At 34.2% G+C, this 18008-nt stretch overlaps 1 protein-coding gene across 1 annotated transcript; it reads right to left on the minus strand.

Annotated features, from left to right (window-relative positions):
• Positions 1-300: 300 nt before the first annotated feature.
• Positions 301-17640, minus strand: LOC110458269. The gene is made up of 10 exons (XM_021509890.1): positions 17542-17640; positions 16670-16822; positions 16223-16408; positions 13854-14177; positions 13386-13513; positions 11016-11099; positions 7589-7672; positions 4709-5312; positions 3701-3730; positions 301-2815 (listed from the first exon to the last, which is right to left on the minus strand). The coding sequence occupies exons 2-10, from the start codon at positions 16677-16679 to the stop codon at positions 402-404; spliced, it is 3864 nt and encodes a 1287-aa protein (XP_021365565.1). The 5' UTR covers positions 16680-16822; positions 17542-17640; the 3' UTR covers positions 301-401.
• Positions 17641-18008: the final 368 nt, after the last annotated feature.

The raw sequence follows: 18008 nt of genomic DNA on the forward strand, positions 1-18008 counted from the left end.
TAAAATCAAGGTACATTAATCCAATGATATAATGAAACCCTAAATGATTCAGTGGCAAAAAAAAGACATTTAGAAACAGTGTGATGCTGTCTTCCTGAAACAACACAAACATTTGAAACTAAAGTTGACTCAGTATGTATAATATCAGGTTAATAAAGCAAAAAATATATACAATCATAATTGTCACTGCTCTAAGGGTCTTCAAGGTAAAATACTCACAACAGCGTACAATAGCACCAATCAACAAATGAAAGTCCCGTCAATGTAGATTAGTAACCTATTAATATTTATATTCCTTTACAATTGTAAAATGTCTTTATTATAACCATTGGTCATGATCTGGACTTTGAACATGATGCATGGATTAGCACAAGTGTGTCTCTTTGGAATATGTAGCATTCTTATCTACCAAACACTTTGCAAAGATGATCAAATAAAGGGCTGCTGTCTGTCTTATGGTACTTTGCCTTTTCCGTTTTTCTTTCCTCTGCCTTATCTAAAACAGATTTCCCCTCACTATCAAGTATGGTTTTGATGTCATACGTATGTCCTGTTGATTCAAAGTACTGTTTTACGATGGTTTCACATTCGTTGAACATGACTTCATCTGATGTATACCTAGCTATATAATGTAGACAATGACAGCCGGCCTTATCTGCAACTGTGGTTAGTTTTGGGTACGACTGACACAAATACAAACAAAGATCCTTGTGTCCCCATCTATAACTCAAATGTAACACCGTACACCCGTCATTACACACAAGCTGAGACATATACTGAGCGCACGCACAACTTCTATGCACGACACGACCATCTACTGACTCACACTTGTGTTGTTCATCCTCAATTCTATACAAAGAATTCAGGAGACTTCTCTCCACTGTCCGAAACATGGAACAGTTTCCTGTTGTGGCTGCAACAAGGAGCGGGGTTCTTCCTAACCAACCATGGTCATGCACCATGTGTGGATAAGTGTCACACAACATATTCACCATCTCTTCTCTCTGATACAAACACGAATGGTACAGAACATTGCTATTGTAATGATCTCTTGCTGTTGAAGTGACGTCATACTGAAGAAGTTTACGTAACACCTTCACACTACCTCTCTCTACCACACCAAACGGTGTCTCATTGTCAGGTTTCACATTCTGGGACAAGAGATACAAAGCACATTCTTCTGTTCCATTAAAACATGCTTTATTCAACATGGCACGTTTTGTCTCACCGTTCAGGTATTGTGCAACTCTTCTAAGTCTCACGTAATCTCCTTTATGCTTCTTGATGCTAATCAATGACCACAATTCTGTATGCTTGTTAGGTTTAACACCTATAGACAGAAGATATATTGCACATTCTAATGAACTAGCAGAACATGCTTGTCCCAACAAGGCAAGTTTAATCTCATCATTCAGATAATTGATTAAGGCTTTCAGAACATTCACACTTTTCCCATTCAAAATGCAGGTCGGGGTGTTTTTGTCAGGTTTTACACCCTCCTGCAGAAGGTATAAAGCACATTCTTCTGCACCATAAGAACATGCCTTGTTCAAAACAGCAAGTTTCTCAACTTTTTTATCATTCAACATCCTGACAAATTTGTCACCGAATTCACGATCATTCCATACGTCTAGAGAGGCAATACTGGTGCCATAATCATACCCCTTACATTCAAACTCTCTAATCAGACGTTCACACATGTATGTATAATGATTACGTGATATGACAACCCCGTCTGGAGAGTTTGTGCATGTTGTTAGATAACTGAGGGATTTGCTGGGACAATTCCGTATGTAGCCAATAGGTGTGGCTTTTCCATACAAAAGTGTCACTGCCACACATATAGAATCATGAGAAAATCTGTACACATCCTCACCAGACCAATCTTTCTCCTTTACTACCAAAAACCCTGATAATCTCTCTAAACTTTTCTTTACAAATCCTATTCTTTTCTCATAGGTTATTATTGTTCTGTCATCTACTCTTTCAATCAAATCAATTTTGAATGCTTCTTCTAAAAAAAATGTGTTTACATTTTCACTGTTTGGATCTAGATCTTTTACCTGTACGATCCCGCCATTGAGGTAGAGAAACAAAAGGGCAGAACATTCCTCTAATCTTGACAATGCTTCATTCACAAATTTAAGAGGTTTCTTAAAAAAGTTGACTCGTTCTTTCTGTAATTCAGGAATATCTCTGAAAAGTCTACAGCATTGCGGAAATCCCATATTCGGGGCATAAACCATGACTGCGTCTTTTTCTTCGTCTTCCCAAAAAAATGTGTTTTCCTTTGGCTCATAGAACTCCAAAATATCCATCTTTTCTGTTGCAATTTGGTAAGTGTTAGAACTAAGATCAATGATGTTGAAATCAATGAAAACTGATCCCAAAGAATGCTTTTTCAAAGAATTAAATACTTCATTACGAACAGTTATGACTAGAAAATTGCCCTGGGTTTGATCATCCCCACAAAATTTTGTATTTACAGAGCTGATTCTTTTGTTCCACTCACCTACTTCCTTATCATGCAAAACTTTCTCTCCAAAAATATCATCAATCAAAGCAAGATATTTTGAATTAGGAGGCAATAAATCTAAGTCTTCAATTTTGTGAATTTGTAGTGGCTGTCTGTCTTCTTGTTCATTACTCAGCCTGTTAAGGAGTTGAATAGCTGTCGCTGTTTTTCCATCTCCGGTGTTACCTTTAATTACAACGATCCTGTTCTCTTCAAGCTTTTCTTTAGCATCAAAGAAACTTTTGGTTTCAATGAATGTTTTCTTTTCTTTTTCTTCTTCGAAACTGGCACGTGTAGTTGCTGTACGGAGAAAAGAAAATATTTGAGAAATGATACGGTTGTGAAAATTCTATCAGATTAGTAACTGTATTATTTTTCATCTTTAGCTTATCTATGTATTTTCTTATCTGTGTCATTTAATGACATTTATTCTTAAATGTATAGAGATTTCGTAACTTATCGAAATGAGGATACTCCAGGTTTTAATGTTTCTTGGAAAGCTGCTGAAATATTGTTGACCTTAATTTTACATCAGTTACCATAAACATGGATACATGTTATTAGTTTAAGCTACAAAGGGGTACATGCAAAACATCATGACCCTGTTGTTAAAATTAGAAAAGGCTGTAAATAATCTAGTTGATAATTTTTTGGTGGAACGTGCTTACATTTCTTGCCAGTAGAGCTAAAAACCATATTTTTTCTTCACATTCAAAATAATCCAGCTAGTATAGTTAAATGGTGCTTAATGCCAACACCAGGACATCCTATAGCATTCGTTAAAGTGAGGTTTCCAAATGAGTAATAGATGAATAACAACTTTATCAAACTCAAGCAAGTTAGATTAAAATGTTCAAAAGACAAAGAGTTCCTGCGTATCGTTTAAATATTTAAAATGTATTAAAGAGAGTAAGATAATCAACATTGGCGAAAATCACATAACACTTATTCTATGTCCGAGAAGCCCAATTACTTATGACGCCAGCCTCCAACCCTTGAAAAAGACAGTGAATGATCACATTACCAAGGACATTTTACATGAATTCAGAATGCATATTACATAAAAGATTATCAAAACCAAACAATTCACTGCACTCTTCTACAGTTATATATGATGTACATCTGTAGGATCTGACAAGATTGTATCAGGAAACATATTCGGGAGAGCTATATTTGATAACTCACCTATCATGGCTGCTACTTTTGGAGGTATCGCTGTAAAATAAGACATTTACGTTAATAGGATACAACATAATAATTTAAGGGCCTCGCCATGCGCCTAACCCTAAATATCGCCCAGCATCGCCGATTTGATGCAACAGATTTCATTCTAAGTTATGATTATTCATAATGAAGCACTACACAGGTAATCTGAAAGGTTTAGGTTTACCATTTAGACTATCCACTAAGTACCATTTACCACCAAATAACATCAGTGACTTTAATTGTGACCGGGGGATTTTCGAATCAGGTTATATGACATTACTAATGTAAAAAGATACTCATCAAATTATATTTGCCATCACACTCTATTTATACCAACAGTGACCTAAGCCCTGACGGACATCTATATGTAATTGGTTTTCATCTTGCAACCTTGCAAAATTTAAGACACTTGGATTCTGAAAATCTCTCTGTGGACAGACCGGGAGAAACTAAAGGACACCATAATGGATCTCTCCTTAGAGGTCAAGAATAGATAAGTTGTATACGATGATAGTTTAAGAGTCAAGTAAAATGAATGAGATTTGTAATGAACTAAAATGCGAAATGATTCCCCATTGTCCCAAGAACAGCATTATTAAACATGCACGGAATATGCCAAAATTAAATCTCAAAAAGCAAACAACCAACCAGAATGCAAAGCCATTATACCGAGCGGAATATGCCTAACACGCATTTTGATTTATTGGTGAATACGTAATTCCATGGGACACAACTCGTGCCGACCTGTACGTGGCGGACCCGGGAGCCTTCAATTTGCTTTGAAATATTCTAGGGGTGCAGAGTGTGTAAGTGTGTGTAATCCCTGGAATATCGAGGGTGGTCCAAGAGAAACTACTTTCCTATTTATTTATCAATATTAAAGTACATGATAGAGTCTAACTTAATATATATCTGATATTTGAACTCATTACTTGATAAAATAATATCTTACTCCGGAAAAAGTCTACTGCTAAGTGCTTAACTTACCTTCTCTTGCCTTGAATTCCTGTATATTATATTGTTTCGTATCATGGTCCATGCTCATGGTCAGTAAAGCGTCTACAGCGGTCACAAATGTGCTTCCAGTGAGAACGTCGTTTTCAATTTCGGAGATGATCTGACGGATATAATCACACCTAGCATTGAAGTCAGCATCAGACAGTGAAGCTGTGGGCAAATGTTCATCAGCTTCATTCCTCTCCTCTTTCAACCGATCAATATTAGCTGAAAGTGACCTGTCTGTATTGTCTGGGGTCTTCCCCCAACCTTTCTGATGTGGCGGTATGTTGATATCCTGAAGGTTTCGAAGCAGTTTGTACAGAAGTGTAAAATCTAAGTCATCCAGGTTACCTGAAAACGCTCCAGCTGATGGATATAAAATTTCTTGCTGACGCTGTTCAAGAATTTTACAAAGTTGAACTTTTTGACTTTGCAGAATAGCGGATAGTCCTGGAGGCGGGCATTTAACTTTCAGGACTGATCTAAAAAGGTCAGAATAGATATCGATCAACAATCGAGAGGGTCGTGCAAAATTTGTGGTTTCTCTGCTGGAAATGTACTTGGCGGCCATCGTTTCTGTGGTGGTTGATACCTGAAGATAGAGCGTGTTTATTAAGCACATTAACACCTGTATACCATTATACAAATTGTAAAAACACGTATTACGCTACATATCTTGTATCTTATAAGCCGTAATAACGTACATGTCTATTAAGTCACTGTTGATCTGGACACTATCTCTGTAATCTCGTAAGGTTGTTATTTAATAGTACGCACAGAATGACGCTATTGCAACAAAATGTTTTTCTTAGCTTTGAAATGGAAAAACAACAAAGCAGCCCATATACAATTACGTTCCAACCACAAGCCATATTTGGTGCCTTTGTTTACGAAGAATCGTGTGATTTACTGGTAACTCCTAGTAAAAGAAATCCGACATACAATATAACGTGTTTTCAATTGATCGCCTTTATTTTTAAAAAAATCAAACAATTTTTAAAACACATGATAACCGTTTAAAATGAATTGTTAGACAAATTGTTTTCTTTGAAAAGGGAAAGCAATGAGTGGAGAAAAAATGCTTTAAATTCTTTGCTAAACCCAAAAGCGATCCCCGATTTCTTTTCGGTACCGTTTAAGATACATGTTGGCCAGAAAATAAGCGAGCAAAAAAGTTAGATATTCAAATTTTACGTTTTACCATCCTTTAAAACAATGCTCATAATATTATTTAAGAATTTTTTTTTATAAAATTTACAGTAACAAAATAAAAAGGACAGTTAAATAAAGTTAATCATGCAATCAGGATACTCTAACGAACTACACACTTTTAATCTTATAAAAAATCTCTTGTTTACACATTGGCATGTTCGCACAAGATACAAGATGATATATGTATGTTTGATTATTTGTACATGGAATAATAAAGCTTTGATAATCATGTAGGATACACGTTACATCATTGTATCTATAGCGATGCATTCATAGAATGGTGTTCCCCTAACTTTTTACGACATCACCTTGTGGACAGAAGAAGGTCAAACAACTTGAATACCACTTAGGAAAGAACACTACGAGTTAAAATAGTTTGAAGACGTTAAGGAGTTTTCGGGACGGAATCCAAAACATTAATCAAATTACTTAGCATTGACTTAGACCGCGGCAAAATCATCTCATAAAAGCTAATAATGTCTCTTCATTTATCTCCTGCAAAGCTGACGGAGACGGGAGAGAAATCAAAGTTTGACTCTGGAACAAATGGAATGCTGTTTAAATCATAAATCTCAGTACATACCTCAAAACTAGTAAAAATGGCTTAACGTATTATGGGTCTTCAAAAACATCCTTCTTTTCTACGAAGGCCTTTGAAATGATATACCGTTAGTCGTTATCAACCTGGGCATTTAAAGCATCTAGATTTAATTGATTAAATTGGAATATAACATGCCTGTTTACAAGGTATTCTCTTATGCAAGGACAGTTGTGTTTTGCACTCTGCTGTTGCTGATTATGACTAGCATTAAATTTAGGCATGTTAATTTTCCTAATATGAATGGCTGACCAGTCACATGAGAAGTCTGATACAGTTTCTGAGAATGATAAGTCACAACTCTGCGGCCCTGGTCCTCCAGTAACCGGACATATCAATTAACTTTTACCTAATATGGCACATTGACAATATACTCAACTGACCCCTATACTAAAAATATTTGATGTCTTCATCAAAGGTGGTAAAATCGCCAGACAATGGGTCATATTTAGTAAGTTTACCCGGGTCCATGTGAACAAATTGTATGAATATCTTCTATTTTTTTGTGTGAATCTTAAACTTTTATGCATTTTTGCATATAAATGTTTAGTTCTTTACGTACGGTTAAAACTTAGAAATACGTCCGACAAGAATTCAGAATATTTGATACGTTTACATATAAAATTTTATGGATACATTTTGTATACTAAGTAACCATGCTACCGACTGAAACTAGTTTGTGATATGTCTTTGAATTGTAAAGCAGGTCATAGATATGTATTGTTTAGCTAGCTTGTAATTGCTATTATCTATTTGTGCAAATAAGCGGCAAAACAAATAAAAGTTATAATCGAACATGGCATATTAAATGGTGAATATGGATTATAACAAAATGTCTGACAATGTCATTATTGAGTTGAGATACTTTGAACATTTCCGCTTCTAGTTTCTTCCGGGAAATATTGGAACGCAATTGACAGCGCGTCATTTTAAAACTCAATGGGTTCAGATATTTTTTGTATCACTCAAACTGGGTTTGTTCTTTCCTAAATGCGATACAAGTTAATGGTCTCTGTTAAAAGGACGCATTATGTCTACTTCACACTTCCAAAACTTACTCGCTTAGGGTCTGCTCCCATTTCCACCATAGGTTCCACTGTATTTGTATGACCACCTCCTGTAGCAGATTCCACAACCCCGTACTGCAGTTGAAGAAGAGTTGATACCAACTACTTATCTTAGCAGTGATCAAAATTGTGAGAATTCTTGCAATATTAATGATTTCACCGACAGCATACTCGTATATATATTTAGTTTTAAAATGTAAAGATGTGTTCGTCGCTACTGTATTGAAATTTATTTTATTTTGATAGATTAGTTCAAATGAATAATGAAATATTTCACTTTAAACTTCCTATAACAAGTTTAATGTTTTAAAATGTCGTCTTATATCTGTGTGAATCTTAAATTTCAATTGTTTATTCGCATACCGGTGTTTGCTGCTTTACGTATGCTAAGAATTCTGAAATAATTCCAATATGAAGTTCCGAAAAATTAAAAATTCTTGGAGAGAAAAACCATGATTATACCTGGTAGGCTCAACAACCACATCACATACTAACAATAGATACGTATATGTCTCTAAATTGTATAGCATTTCACGGAAACATATTGTTCTGCAAATTTAGAATTGGTATTATGATTTTGGGTAAATAATCGGCGAAACAGAATCACAGTTGTAATCGTTCATAACTTATTGATTATTTGTAATAACGACATATCTGTCCAGGTAGTTATTGAGTTGGGATACTTATTCGAACCCTTTCGCTGCTAGATACTTCCAAAAGAAATTGAGTTCACAGGATGATGAAAGCAACAGGAATCGTATCATTTTTAAAACGTAATCGCTTCTTCTGATACTTTTGACTTTTATATATTCTGCAAACGTATTGTTTTTGAAATTTGATATAAAAGTAATTTAAAAAGGACGTAGTATTTCTACTTCACACTTTCAAAACTTAATTGGTAAGGACTTTCCTCATTTTCAACAATAATTTCACGATATATGTATGACTACATTAAATACATTTAATGATATTTTACTTTTAAATGCATGTATCAAGTACAGTCGTGTGAAAGCTAAACGCACTTAAAATAGCGTACGCACACCGTCGTACACCATGTGCGGTGCGCTTATCGTCTGTACATGGTGCACGCAATTATGCGATGTAACAATGGTTCCCGGTTGTGCGCAAATGTGCGATTAGGTACTATTGGTTGATTACGGAATGAAAAAAATCCGGAAGGCTCGTACTAATTTCTTATCACACTAATTAATATATAGGGGATATTTAATGGTGTCTTCAGTAATATCAAACATATTTCACGAGTGTGGCTAATATTTTGATGTTTTTCACTCGTGCTGCGCACTCGTGAAAAATTTCAAAATACGAGCCACGCTCGTGAAATATATTTGGTATTACTGAAGACACCATTAAGTTTTCTATTTATTCTATTTTAAAACATAGAACATGAAAAATGTAATGCATTAAAAGAGCGTGGGAATCAGAAGCGTAATAATTAGCGCCATATTCTAATGACGTCACGCTTGACAACAAGGTAGCGCGCCATTTTGAATGTGATACTCAACACAATTCCGACGTTTTCTGCTATTTTCTGGTATGATTGTTTATAAAAATGTTATTAATTGTATATTAATTGTATATTTATGTAAATACTTAAGTGTGTGCACCAAACATTTACCACTTGTTCTACCGTCGCTTCATTGGAATCTGAACAAAAAAAATCGTTGCCTTTGAATGCAGCGAATAAAAGATACGGTTATGATTGGTCAATACCAATTTTGATATTTGTCACACTGTGAAATATCAGTTTTATCAAGTTGATAGAATCCGTTATTTCACTGGCAAAAATGTAATAAAATGTTCAGTTTTATAATGCGTTTCACATAAAAAATATAAAAAAATATATATAAATATCTTTATTTAACGTCGTGTACAATTGCCAACAACAAACATAAGCTCTGTAGAGCTTTTATTACGACGCCGCTAAGGGAACAAATGGTGTTTCGTAGTGGAGGAAAATCCACCGGGGAAAACCACCGTGCCATCGGAGGGATAACAACTAACCCTATCAGACATCACTCTCTTTTTTTCAGCCACCGCTGGGGATCGAACTTCTTGGGAGAGCGAGTGGTCTGAAGCTCACGCTTAATTGCACACAGTAGTAATGACTGTGCGCGTTAGCGATCACGGCTATCGAGGCACCTACATAGTATAACAATAATCGTCCAGATGTTTATAGTGCGATCCTACAACTGCATACCTTGGCCTGGTAAATAGCTCCCATTTACCTGCATTTTCAAACGTCGATGAACTAAGTAAGTGTCATGGTTTAGGAAAACTACGTTCCAGGTCCATGCGCAAAGTTGCTACTTTTACCTGTATATGGGACCATTTACATATGTTGTAATTTTATATGTGTCAATTAGCCAAACTCGAAAACACCATTTCTAAATTTAAGAACATATCGATAGAATGATAAGCATATAGATAAAGCTAGAGTATAGAAACATACTTAAAATATCAATTTTTTATCCTTAATTAATGTTATATTTTAAACACGAAACCGTATTTATTGTAAATGGCATTTCTCGATTTACACCAACCACGATTGTTTTCGCCAAACGTTCGGCGATCGTTTGCTCAGGTGTGCGCAAACAATAATCGTCCAGATTTTTATCGTGCGATTCCACAACTGCATATCTTGATTTGTAAATCCTCTAATTTTTGTGTAAATTTAAAACCTCAATTGTTTTTTCATTATTTTTATTTTTCAAAACTATATTTGCTTCTTTAAGTTCGGTTTTAGTTTCAAATATCCAAAACTGTAGCCAATTGTTACACCCGCATTATATACTGAAAAAGGTTTGTTTCATGTTTTTGAATTGCATAGCAGGTCACGAATACTTATTGTTAAGCAAGCTTATAGCTTTTATCTATTACAGATGTGGAATTACATCAAATTACACGAAGTCCGATTCTTGCTCTGTGTGCAAACGACATGTGACCGATATATTTAATATGGGTGATTGATACAAATCTGGACAAACGATTTGCGATAACTATCGTGGTTTGTGTAAATTAACAGATGACTTAAACATTGGTAAGTTTTTGTTTTTAAACCTTTATGCTTGTTTAAGGTGGTTATAGACCGATACAAACGCGGCAATAAACAAACATTTTATATCCAGTTTTGCTTTCGTAACGGTGGTACAGTGTCAACGATCAGACTTTCAGGATTAGGCCAGACGAAAATCCTGATCACTCAGCAAAATAGCATATATCTGCTCTCCAAGCTGGAAGTCCTATTCCAGTGTTTTATGATACTAATACTATGTAACGCGCATTGTAAACTTGGACATAATGCAGATCATACTGACCAGAAATTAAATATATACAGTATAAATGATATGGTATCTTTTGAAAAATGTCTTGCATGTTCTCGACTCTTTAAAGAACTTACATCGTAAGGATCTATTCCCTTTTCCAACAGTAGTTTTACTGTTTTAGTATGACCATCTGTTGCAGCTGATACGAAAACATTGTCCTGAAGCAGGAAAAAGTATCAATGTCAAGTAGCATAATGTGGCCATTTGTGAATATTCTATTTAATGAATTAGCCCTATGATATTGCATGTATAAAAAAAAAAAAAAAAAAAAAAAGCACTAAATTGGCATATGATGAAGAGGACTAGGTATGCTTCATTTCTTTTCAAGAACAAAGATTGAATTTTGTTTTAGTGTTGACAATTCACAAATCCGTTTTAGCATTTATGTAGTATCTTTTGTTCTCAACACATGTGTAAATATTGCGAACAAAACACCGGTTTGAGCTATACTTAAACGTGAGTATTTCTGTTACCTAGACTTGCCCCCCGTCTCTCGAATATTTAATGATTTCGAAAAAAAAATCACTCTAATTATTTTGATCATTTGGATGTCTGAGTCTAGAGACTGTTTAAATGTGGAATAGGTTTGTAATTTGACTCCGGGGCTAGATGTCCTGTGATACCACAAACTCTGTAGGACAATTAGCCACACACCAGGAGTATAAATCGCCCTCATTACTGAATAATAACTGTCCTTGGTGATTTTATAAAAGCTTCATAAAACAAGCCATTTTGGGTTTTTACCAATTTAAATACATATACATTTATTTATTGCATAATTATAGATATTTGTATGTAAAATACATATATCTATATATCAGACAGAAATATCTTTAATTATGACAAATACAGATATCTCTAATTAGGACAAATACAGATACACTGTATATCTAATTATGACAGATATGTTATTAAAATACATATTTCTATATTTTAAATAAAGATATTTGTATTTGAAATACAGATATCTCCAATTATGACAAATACAGATATCTCCAATTATGACAAATACAGGTGTATCTCTAATTATGACATAAAGGCAGAGATATGTTATTAAAATAAAGATACTCCATGACATATATGAAATATTTTAATTTAAGATATGTGTTATTTTGTAATATCAAAATTTGAAATATCTACATTTCAAATAGAGATATCTATATTTTTAATATTCAATTCTATTCAATATCTGTTCAAAATGAAGATATCTTTATTTGAATTACAGATAATCCTGTCAATAAATACAGATATATGCAGTAAAAAGGTAATAATCCAAACCGCTTGCCAAAGCTTCATCCATTTTCAGGACATATCCAACGAAATAAAACAGGCCCTTGTAATGCTACCCAAGACCATAGGAACACAGCTAAAGGAACCCCCACTCCAAAAATCATCTGTGAACCCAGTGTAATAAAACTGTCCTTGGTCACATCCCAGCCTAATCTTCATAGCATAGCCAAATCAAATCAGCTTGATCTCAGTAATGTAATATGGGTTTGACCTTTTTGCACTCACCACTATCCCGGGAAGTGCTTTTCGAGATTTGACCATACCCTAAATTCTCAAATTAGGGGGAGATAAGCTACTAGTAAAAAGAGGGTTGGTAGCCAGTCTATCTGTTACCGAATATAGGTGATATTTAATTAAAACAGGTTCTAAGAATAAAATCCCTACCTATGGGTGTCAATTATTTTGGATTAAAGTCATGTTTTCTTTTGCATCTATTAGCAGTTTTTGATGTTGTAACCATCTTTTCAAAAGTCTGAAACATGGGGAAAATACATTTGTACTTTTTGAAATCAAAATTAATTTTGATAATAAAAATGTGTTTACAATGTAATTTATAAAAATATACAAATATGTAGGTGTGTTGTGTAGGATGACTTCGCTATCCATGTGTATCTGAGACATGCCCTCTATTTTTTGGATAAGGCCATTTCTACTGTACACTGCTACTGTATTAGCTAAATAATAATGGGGGGGGGGTTAGCTACGTAAAAAAGAACTCGAACAATATATCATTGCAGACCGACTGATTTTTCTCCGTTTTTATAGTATATGGTATGCTTGTTTATGTAATTTAGTAATGTTTATCCCGTTAAGGAACCTTTAGCATGGCTTTGAGGTAAAAAAAACTTTTACACAATTATATGATATGTACTTATGCACTCTCTGTTTTATATTATCAAACCTCTTGTGATAATTTCCTGAATACATGTACAGCCCAATGTGCACAATGAGTCATGTCGAAAAAAACTGACCGTAAAAAGTTAGTTTTATGTATGAAGTTGTTTAGAATGTCCAAAGTACAAGCAATAATACCGAATGTGCTAATGGAATGTAAAAGAAGAAAAAATTGATCTGTACAACCTGATGTGTAGATAATGTGACTGATCTTTTCTTGTATGCATGGTGTTAAATATACATAGAGTATCAGTACTTACAGGCGACTCCTTTTCAGTAATTGGCTGTATCGTGGAACCGTCGTCAATTGTTGTCTTGGAACTACTTAGTGACTGGCTCTCTCTTCGTGACGTCTCAGCTTGTAGCACCAAAGAGGTTTCAATGTTGTCTGATATAAAATAAAACATATGCTTTCTTCACATAGTTCAATATATGCAATACGAATGATATTATTTACACTGTGTTTTGACAAGTTTTTTGAGCACTTCGCATTATGTTTGTTTCCAAGTTGGATATTGTGAATATGTTGTCATTAGAGGCTAAATAAGAAAACAACATTTGTATACCAATTCTAATTTTTGTAATGTGTGTAATTATATTCCTTTGAGTTTTATAGTTTTACATAACCAATGACGATGCAATATGGAACGTTGAAATACGTGTATATGATTTATTTTAATACAGTTTTAATTGATAAACTAAAGTCAATGCGTCATTATGATACATACCCCTATTGAAAATGCACATGGAGGTTGAAAAGGTTTTTCCGACACCAAATCTGTTCTCAGCATGACATACATAACGCCCTTCATCTTGAACTGTTGTGTCGTCAATTACCAAAGACGGTGACTCAACAGAACCTCCAAAGTATTTTTCGTTGTCAATGTCAATGGCATGTTCTGTTCCGTCGTCGTTGTTGATTCGGAACCATGCAATTGAGGTGATATGAGTCGACGTCATCACCCTGCTTCTCAAAATAGCTATGTCACCAGGTTCAACATAGTATGCAGCTTGATCGATGCTTACCACCGGCACATTGATATCAGCGGCAGCTGTAGAATAATGATGCATTTATATGATAGGTAAGACAATATGATACAAATTTGATGTTGTGACAAGTACTTCAGTGACAACAAATCATCAGACCTCATACTAAAAGCAACACCCAAACTAATCGTAATGAAGTTGTGTAAGTTAAGCCTTTCTGTTTTAAACAATATGTATAACCTACTTTGAATGTAAACATTTATGACATAATGAATATGTGTTCTACAAAAGTTATATCAGTTGTTGTGCTGATTTAACAATTGCATTTGAATAATCTATAACGCATCCATTTTTCTGCTAGCATGTTTAATACTTTTTGTTTCATTTATCAATGTTTGTTCTTTTTTATTATAATATACAGTTCACAATATGCATCCGTAAATCGGACATCAGTCTGAGTGGTCCTGAATACTTGCAAGCGTATTTGTTCACTTAAATTAGAAACGCTACATAAATGCCATGCAATCTTATGTTAAATACTTGGTAAATATTTTTGATAATTATCCGTTCATTAGATTTGTTTGTAGTTAATCTCTATAAATTTAAGTAAGAAAAATAATGTTTAAATTATTAGAACATTGCCTTTAGTAGTCAGGAACAGCTTATTAAGATTATGTCATGTACCAAACATCAGGTCTTGATCTCCGATAATTAGATAGGTGTCACGCTCATCAGCTGCCATGATATTTCTTTATATTTTGTCGTGCATCGTTGAACTTAGTGAGGATAAGTCAGACTACAGTTACAGCCTCATTATCATTTTAACGATTAAATGAATGCAGGGTAACGAGTACAACATTATGTAAAAATATGTTATTCTAGGCGTTATATATCTTATGTACAGAAAATCCATTATCTTATGTACATTATATAATAGCAATGTATTTCATTAAATGTTTCCAGATAAAAAAAATAAAAAGATGATCCGAAATAAAGAAATGATTCCTAATCTTAATACTAATTATTATAATTCGGGTTCTTATGTTCCGCTTTATCACAACATAGTTCGTAGGTCGTCTGAAAGCGGTTCGTAAATTATTATCCGTGGTTATAGGGTCTTTGCAACCAGCCAATATTTTTTTTCAACTCCCTGGGAAGCAAACAGCCGGTGTTGCCATTTCGGCGCTCACAGCTAGCATTCAACAAGTCTAGCACTACCCAGCCACGTACTCATTTACAGCTGAGTAGACTGAAACAAGCGGAGTAAAATATATTGCTCAAAGATACAACACAGTGCCGTGACGTGACTCGAACCCGCAACCCTTCAGTCACGAGCCCGGCGTCCTACCATTAGACTACCGTGTCTCCTTAAGTGTGTGTTTTGCTTCTGATTAGGTAAGTTGCTATAGTTAAGACAATTTAGACCATAAGATTATATGCCGATGATTTCGGCTAAGTTATCGTTATTTAGGCCAGCACAATGGAAATCAGTTCAAACATAGATTAATTATGTTGTTTCGGAAATTTAAATGCAAAATCGATAATTTAGAGGATCTGCGCCTTCAATAGGAAGCGTTCCTTGGTTCTCAGCTAGCTTGGTATGAAATCAATCTATGTCTGTTCATTGGGTTGAAACAAAATTATCTTATGATCTCAATTCTGACGTCAGTACTTATTTGTTCTTATTAATTGGCCTTAAATTACACATTACTTTTTTGTTTACCAACGCCAATAGTACTGTTTACCAATAATATTTTATGAATTATATACTAGTATTGCTAGTAGAATTTTGATATATAACATTGGAATTGGTGAAGACATTATTTCGAATGTCTATCTTATTTGAGATTTCAGCAAAATAACTGATCAACGAAAATTGAATGATAATCTAAATCAAGATAACCTTATTCATAAGCTATTAATCTGCTGAACAATATTAATGTTGGAATTCAATATTAATTTCTTTATTACCAATCAATGACGAATAGTATCTTCTATTCAACCTACAATCGTCACTGATTAGGTATCTTTAGATTTGTATGCGGAAAGGTAAGGTCTTCAACTAAGTATTATAAGAATAATTTAAAAGGGGAGATATACTTTAATTTACCATCAAGTGTCTCTTTCATTGTGATCTTTATAGATTCCTGTGGTATTTTTAATGGGTTTCCGGTTTCATCAGGCAAACGAATAGAGTCGTCTTTGAGACCTGTAGTGAATCGTTCCGCTAAGGCCAATGCAGATTCGTCTAATGGATGTGTAGAACCAGTTATGTCGAACGACACGATGGTGCAACCTTTGCAAAAATAAACCAAAATAAAATTGATACAAGTGTCGGTATATCCACATAGTTTTGTACATTTGTGATAGATATTACACTTGACTATACAGCTGTACAGCTTGCGTCCCTGGGTATTTTTCTACTAGAGCAAAAAAAACACGTACATAACTTTACAATTTACATTACTTCTGTAATACAAAAAAAGAATACTGTTTTAACAAATATCTAAGCAAGATATTATTTTGCTGGTAGCGTTTATTAACGAATTATACTTACCTGTGCTCATTTGTACGTTGACAATCCTATAGTATACACCTAACGCTTTCCCAATTAGTCGTTGAAAAGATTCTTTAAGCGCTCTTATGTCTTCATGTACAGTAAATCGTACATTGACCTCTCTGATGTCAAGTTCCCATTCTACGTTGAAACCTTCAATAACGACACAATATAGGGATACATTTTGTAGCAATCGTATTTAATTCAGACTATTAAATGCAGGCAAATGCTCACACGACAAATTAAGTAGAACGTTTGAAATAAAGAGCTCCAAGTCATACATACTCACTCACAAGAAAATTGTCAGAATAAGTTAAAATTCATTGCAGTTTCCATGAAGTCTGTTTAATATGTATGAGTATTCAATGCAAATTGAAATTACACAACGTGGAACGTCTCTCGTAAAATGATGTTCACCAAGATTCGTACGAAAAGTTAAAAATAACAGGTGGTTGCACTGTGGGCCATTGTTTCACAGTTTAATAGTAGAACAGAACACGGGCCGCCTGTTTTATATAAAAAAAAAAAATGACAAAAAGTGACATAGTGAAAGAGGACAATTAATCTGTAATGTCATGACCCTACATCCATAGTCATTCAGGGGAAGGTAGTGTAAGATTTAAACACATGTATTTCACATTTAATACTTCAAGTTGAGTTATGGTTATTCCTTTGTAAAAACCAGATAATAAAAAAGAGGTGATTGCGCATGTCATATAATTATCTAAGACTAGTTAGGCTGTTCAAACAAAATTATGAATTAAAACACGCATTTAATATTTTGAAAACGGAATTCTTGCTTATTCATAAGTTATTTAGATTCTGATAGACTCTATAATGACTAATGAATACTAAATTGTGAACGTATTTACCTGTTTCTTGCTCTGGTTGTGTGATTTTGATTTTGATTTCATCACTCCTCCCTGTTCCGGCTGAATTTTTAGCCTGACAGATATATATGGTCTCATCTTCCTCCTCTGTTGTCTTCGTTATACAAAGAGATGGCGACTTCACAGATCCACCAATATATTTCTCGCCGTCGATGTCGATGTCTGTGAATGCATCGTTTCCTTTCGCTTTTCTTTGCCATTGCACACTGACGATTGCGGTTTTACTTTCATTAAATTTAAGTTTCTGTATAACGATTTGTCCTTTTTTGACACTGTAGGATTTTGATGTGGGCTCAAATGTAGGAACGTCTGAAAATGAATGGAGACATTAAATGTATGCAGATATATAAATATACAAATATATATTTGTATTAATTGCTTAACGCCAAAATTCATTTAAAAAAGTATTTAACAAATTCGGTCCCTAAGTGACAAATACGTTTAAAAGT

The sequence above is a fragment of the Mizuhopecten yessoensis genome, unplaced genomic scaffold (genome assembly GCF_002113885.1).
Source record: "Mizuhopecten yessoensis strain PY_sf001 unplaced genomic scaffold, ASM211388v2 scaffold9525, whole genome shotgun sequence".
Classification (NCBI taxonomy): Eukaryota; Metazoa; Mollusca; class Bivalvia; order Pectinida; family Pectinidae; genus Mizuhopecten; species Mizuhopecten yessoensis.

Coding starts and splice junctions, on each gene's coding strand:
- LOC110458269 (XM_021509890.1), bottom strand. Junction 14,178..16,222: donor AATGAAAGAGACACTTGATG/GTAAATTAAAGT, acceptor ATTATTCTACAG/CTGCCGCTGATATCAATGTG. Junction 13,514..13,853: donor CATGTGCATTTTCAATAGGG/GTATGTATCATA, acceptor ATTTTATATCAG/ACAACATTGAAACCTCTTTG.